Source organism: Strigops habroptila, chromosome 15, assembly GCF_004027225.2.
Source record: "Strigops habroptila isolate Jane chromosome 15, bStrHab1.2.pri, whole genome shotgun sequence".
Taxonomy (NCBI): domain Eukaryota; kingdom Metazoa; phylum Chordata; class Aves; order Psittaciformes; family Psittacidae; genus Strigops; species Strigops habroptila.
Window position 1 is genome coordinate 6062158 of NC_044291.2, and position 6647 is coordinate 6068804.

Consider the following 6647-nt stretch of genomic DNA (forward strand, 5'->3'; position numbering starts at 1 on the left):
AGCCCTCCTCAGCGGGCGAGCCAGGCCACCTCCTAGGACAGCCCCGGTCCGCGCCGGGAGGACAACAACGCCCGCTCCGCAGCGGAGCCACGGGCCGTCGGGCCGTGCCGGCCGCAGGCACCGCCCTCGGGAGCCGCCCGCCCTTCCGGGCCGGCGGGCGCCATGGGGAGCGGCCGGCTGTGGGTGAGGGCGGCACACACGGCCCTTAGCGGTGGGTTGATGCTGGGGCTGTTCCTGCACCGCACAGGTGAGGCGGGGCCGCCGCGGCCCTCCCGCACCCCGGCCCGGGGCGCTGCCCGACACAGGGAGGGGGCGGCCGAGGGCTGGGTCAGACCCTGAAGAGAGGCGGCTGCGGCCCAGGCTGCGCCGGCGGAACGCGGCTGTTCTCCGCCCTGCCTCGGCCTCTAGACCCTCGGGGGGGCCTTGAGGGCAGCGGGGGACTCGTGGGGCGCTCGGGAGCCCCTACCGTTACCAGCCTTCCCCATTGCTCCTCCCGTAGGTGCGGGAACCCTTTGTTAAGGGCAGAGAGAAAACCCCTGAATGCTTCACAAGGAAGCACTGCTCTCCTTTTCTGCGGTACCTTTCAGATCTGCGAAAGCAAGAGGAGCGCGGGGAGCTGCTGCAGCCACTGATCTTCGTCTTGCTGGTTTTGTGCTCGATCTTGCTGTACTTCAAGGTGTCTCTCATGGATCCGGGTTTTGTTAAGGCTGAAGAGGAAGAAAAGGTATAGCATAGCACTTCATGAATGGAAGAAAGTGGTGAGGCTATAAAATCTATAGGCTTTTCTTTCTTTTCCTCATTCTGTTAGATAAGAGCAATCTGAAACTGTTTCTGTTGCATTTGGCATAAAGGAAACGTACACAGACCACTGGAGATCAGGATGGACAGTCTCCAAATCATATTCTGTAACAGCAGTAGGGTTCATAGACTCTACATGTGTCTTTTACACCACGTTCCTGTTCTAAATGCACTTTTAAGTCCTCTTTCACATCAGAGGCTGCAGTACCCTATGGAATGTATACATGACCTGTTTTGTGCTGACTACTGCTAAGTGGTACAAGTGCAAAAAACCAAATGGCAAGCTTGGAAGAAAGTGCTCTCTGCAGCTGTATTGAACTGTTTATAGATTTGTTGCCCTCTCAAAGGACATGTACAAACAAGTTACAGTGAAATTAAATAGACATGCAAAGTTTCAGTAACAGATCGTCTGCTTCAGGTTAACTGCCTACAAATTGTGTAGGACAAAAGCATTGTGAGTTTTAATCCTTCATCATTAAAGTACATGTTGGCTGTGGTAAGAATAAGTAGCACTGCTTATACTGAAAAGATACCATTATTGTGATTGGAAGTGAAGTCTAACCTTGTTTATTTTTGTCCCAAAGCGTAGCCTTGGGATCGGTGTGGTATCTTGCCCACAGTTATTTCTGCCTCTCTGAAAACATTCTTTTGATGGTTACAGTAGCCCGTTTTCTCTTGCTGTACCTTAACTGTCTGCAGCTCCTGTAGGGATTTGAAGGAATTACTCTGTTTAACCTTCTCAATGACAGAGATAACAAGCACTGTGTAACTACTAACTAAAAGGGTACAGACAGCTCTGTCGTGCCACAACAGCAGCACACAAAAACCTCCTTAGTCACTCATTTCTCTTTTTTTTGTAGGCAGACAAGAGTGAGGAACAAAGTGTAGAGATACCCCTGGTTCCAAGTAATATTAAGCTGCGACGTTGTGGTTACTGCATGGTGAAGGTAGGCGTTCATGGGGAAGGCAGGCATTTGTAACATGCTAAAAGAGGATGGGATGGGCAATTTCCAAGCTTACATTTTTTGGCAACCTCTTTGTTAAGCTGCTGTTGCTGGTGGTTTTCTGCCCTATCATTGCCGCTCACTGCTCAGCGGTTTGGAGGCATGGCAGATCTGCTTAATTCTATCAAAGGGTGACCCTTCTGCTGAAAAACTCACAGAAAAAACAAACAAGCAAATTGAATTCCAATCCAGTCCTGAATTGAAGTGATCCAAAGGAATTGTGTAGCTAAATGTAGTGACAGACATTGGCATGTCTGCTGGTTTTCCAGGGCTGAAACAATTCCCTGCTGGCTTACAGAAACAAGGATCTTCTTTTGCTACATTCTTACTGGCACATCAGTCGGACCTTACAGTATTGTCAAAAAGGTTATTTTGAAGGTACTGTGGTAGAGAGAAAGGCAGCCAAGCACGACATACAAAAACTGTTGGTATCTCTATCATTTGGAGGCCTAAACCCAACAGAACACTAGTCTGAGTTGTAAAAGACAGCATGAAGGAAAAATTAGAGCAGTTAAATTAGCTCTTAAAATAGTTTGCCTAAAGCCTAGAAAGGCCTGTTTTCAGAGTTATCAGTGTAATAAAATCAACCATTATCCTAGGTTCCATAAATTCCTGAAGAATATCTACGAGGAGAAGTAAGGTTATCACAAGAGGAAAAGCTGGCAAAACGTATATACACTTTGGGGAACAAATCCTAGGAGGACACTTTTCTCAGCCCTATCTTTCATCTTCTCTATTCCTGGCACTTGAGCCACTTTCCTGTGTGAGTGAAGCAGAGTCACTTCCCGTAAAAACATCCCATCCCTGCCCACTTTATTCAATAGTAGTCGTCCTAGCTTTTCACATCAGTCCTGAATAGACTGATTGGCTCTATCTCCCTCCCTTACACACTAAACTTCCTATAAATAGGTAGATAAAAAACCAAAATGTATAGCTAGAAGTAGTGTGGGAGAATAATTTGATTTGGAACTCATTCATTTGGATCTGTACCAGGAAGACCACATTCCCCTTTAGTTGTCTTTTAGCAATGTATGTTGTACTGTTATCTCAAAAAAGAGTGCTTTTGGGACAGTGCTGCTGTGGAGGAAGGGAGTTTTGCATCATGTTCTCTTCTACCACACTAGCAGACTACTGCTAGCGGGTTTCTTCTCTTTTTGTTGGTTTGTGTTTTGCAGCAGCCGATGCGAGCCAAGCACTGCCAGCTGTGCCAGCACTGTGTGCGGCGCTACGACCATCACTGCCCCTGGATTGAGAACTGCATAGGAGAAAAGAATCACCCCTTCTTCATAGTCTTCCTGAGCGTGCAGCTTGTCGTGCTGCTGTGGGGAGGTCAGGTTGCTTGGTAAGGCCTAGAGAAAGCCCTCTGACCTCTGAGATGACTAAATGTTCTGATGCTGCTACAGTCCCACTGAAGGGGTTATGTAGAGCAAAGCAGTAACTGTTAGCTTTGGATCTTCACCCTCTTTTGCATCCTGGAGCCCCCTAATCTGCCAAGGGACAACACAGCTCATCAGTAGTTGAGCAGAATCTGATAATTTAGGTTTCATTGTTCATCTTTAATTACCAGAATTCACAGCAGTACAAAAGCTGATTTTGTTTCAATTACTGTAATAAGACCTTGGTTTACAAATCCAAGTACTGGAAACACCAACAGGGTTTCAGCCTGTTCAGGAGAGGAGTTAACCAAAGACGATTGTCTCAGCTGTCAGGGGAACCGGTATCTTTTAAACTTCTTAGATACTAAGTCACTATTGGTGCAGTCTCTTAAGAGTTAGTAATATATTAACTCTCTGTAGAACATGATTATCAGAAGTTCAGTAGTTGTGAACAAACTTGCATGTTCCATCAAGTTTGCTTGGCTTACGGAACTAGTTCTACATTTTTAATCACAAATTTATTGCTCTTTGAATTGACAGGTCAGGCCTCTACTTTGAACAGTCCTGGGAGTGGCTGAATCACATTTTCCTCCTCACATCTTTTCTCCTGATAGTCATATTCAGCATTGTTGTCGTGCTGCTGCTCATTTCACACCTCTATCTGATCTCATGCAACACCACCACCTGGGAATTTATGTCACATCATCGCATCTCCTACCTGCGACACTCCGAGTTGGAGAATCCCTTTGATCAAGGGGTGATCCTCAATCTCTGGAGATTCTTCTGTTCATGCCACCTCACTGCATGGGAGAAGATCTATTTTCACAGGAACAATGAGCCTGTCTAGTCACAGCAGCACCTACCTGGTACAGCGCCAACACATCTGTTGGGTAAAGCTTTGCTAATGCAATTGCTGCTCTTGCCTTACATGGAACTTTAGTACATCATGAACTATGCAGCTTATTCCAGAACCTGTTCATCCTGCAAATTACACTTCAAGGATAAGTCAGGGTTATTTTTTTTTTTCCACATGTGAATAACACTGTTAAAGGTGAGACACTGGTTCTGCGAAGGCCAGCAGAGCTGAGTTCTGGATGGAGCAAAGGTCTCTCTCTAAATTTACTTCCTTTTGAAACTGCATCCACATCTCCCCAGAAGAGACAAATGATCAGGGTGATCATCCACATTCACTTCTCCAAAGTTTCCCTCTCCTTTTGCTGCCAGGGAACAGCAATTACAGACAAAACCAGCCAGAATCAATACAATTCCTGTGGCCTTTCTTCAGCCTAGTTCTCACTGTGAGAACTGCAGTGCCTTTTGTCAGTAGTGTCAGGCACGTAATAGAAATACTTGAGTCAATATTTGGACAGTCAAAGGCAAATTTGATTTTGACCACATGCCTCAACTTAATGCTTTTTTTACAAAGATCTGAGGCTTTATTAGTGTTAATGTGCATGAGAAACAGCTGCAAGACACCAAATTCAGCTTATGAGATAATTAGCCTGTATTTTGTGATGCCCTGACCAGCTTCCTAAGGGTTTTTTCTCTAAGCTAATGGTGCTGCTAACAATTCACAGACTATTTTAAATCAAGTCAGCAAAGAATGATACCACACATACTTACTACAGAATTATTTCTGCAGATAACTTCATGCTCAGGCCTTTACTGTAGCTTGTGGGGAGAGAACCCATAGCAGAGGTGGGTATTTCTTGCCTAGCTCAAGTAACACTGTTGGCAGTACTACTACCTCAACATACTAGTAAGATTTTATTAAAAGAATACCAAGTTTTAGTGCAAGAGGAAAGATTCTAGGTCTTGTGTGTTTCACTGAGATGAGGGAGTGCTGAGAGCTTTCTAGGACAGCAGCAAACTTACTTGTGTTCCAGTGGAATAAAAGGTCAGACTTTCATAATGAACTAAAGGAAGCATAGTATGAAGAATTTTAGCTTTAAAAGCAGAAAAGGCTCTGGTGTGAAATTTAGTCCTGAGCCTTTTCTGTAAGAAAAACCCCAACAAACCAAAACCAAAAAAACAAACAAAAGCACCAAAAGAAACCTTACATTAAAATTATTTTGTGCCTTAATTGCCTTGGCTCAGAAATTGACACCAACTCAAGAGCACTCAGGTAAGATGCACTCAGGGTTTAAAGTTGCTGAGCACTCATGGAAGGACAGTGTAATCACTATCACATTATGATAGTCCAAAAGCAGTTTAACAACAGCAGAAGCATCCCTTTTTTTTACCAACTCCAGTGTTTGTGATCTGTTTCCAGTCTGATTTGTTCAGGGTAGAAACTCCTAATAGAGGGATATCAGAACACTAAGAATTGTTTTCATAACAGTGGCAGATCATCCAGAGAAGAGTCTGCAGTTTGTTTGCGTCAGCGTGGCTCACCTGCCACATTGCAACTCCTGGTTCTTCAGGTATCAGTCAAATGAAAGTTTCTCAGCAGATACTACAGCTCAAAACACAGTTTTGCTCCACTTGGTAATTCTTTTTAAAATGCACCAGGATGGTAATTTAATGGGGTTTTTTTTACTGTACTATATAAATTAAAAGATTAAATATCCCTTTTTTGGTTGTATGTCTCTCTTTAAACCCAAGTTCTAGGTTTCACCTGTGCTAACAATCCACTTTACTGATCACTTTACAAAGGCTTTGACCTTAGGAAAAGTCACAAAACACACTTAAGGGCCAACAGCAAGCCAGGCAGTACTGTTCAAACAAGGGGAAGGAAAATGCATACCCTGCTAAAGGGCCATTATTCTGCAAGGCAGAAGGATATTTGGACATGGCGATTTTCAGATGCAGTTATACTTGGCTCTGAAAAGATGAATTCTAGATTCAGTAAGAGTTATCTATTTTGCACAAACAAAGCTCTTACCTCTCTGAATTCTTGACCAGCCTTGATGTAATAGTGACGACTCACTATCTGCACCCTTATCTCCAGACACGGCACAATTGCATTGCTTCAACTTCTGTCTACCTCTGCTGGAGACAAACTGAAAGAGTAATAGCTGTGTATCCCTATTTGTCATCAATATGATGCTTCATTTCTAGATACCCTTGTGCTTTTTTTTTTTTGCCCAACAAGCTAATATTATGAATTTAAGAGGAAAAAAAATGTATCTTACCAAGTATAATTACAACACGTTACCAGGCAAAAGAAATCACCTTTAACTTACTGATTTTCCAGTATTAACACTGTCATTATGTAACTATCCCACCAAAAGATACAGGATACATATTGATAACATCTGTGGAGAGACAATTTGAGTGCAATCATTTGTCTGTGACAGTGGATGACACCATGCAACATGTACACAGACAACTTGAGAGAGAAGGAAGGAAGGAAGATAATAATACCATTAACATTTACAGAGAAAAATAAAGGCCTGCCTGTTGGGCAGAATATGGTTAGCCCTGACCTGAAACATCCGGCTAACACAAAGGAGATGAAAACCTGAAA

General features: G+C 43.8%; 1 protein-coding gene across 1 annotated transcript; it reads left to right on the forward strand.

Moving 5' to 3' along the window:
• On the forward strand, positions 1-4324 carry ZDHHC12 (zinc finger DHHC-type palmitoyltransferase 12). The gene is made up of 5 exons (XM_030506709.1): positions 1-247; positions 588-724; positions 1659-1745; positions 2978-3144; positions 3719-4324. Exons 1-5 carry the CDS (start codon positions 163-165, stop codon positions 4023-4025), a joined length of 783 nt encoding a protein of 260 aa, XP_030362569.1. The 5' UTR covers positions 1-162; the 3' UTR covers positions 4026-4324.
• Positions 4325-6647: the final 2323 nt, after the last annotated feature.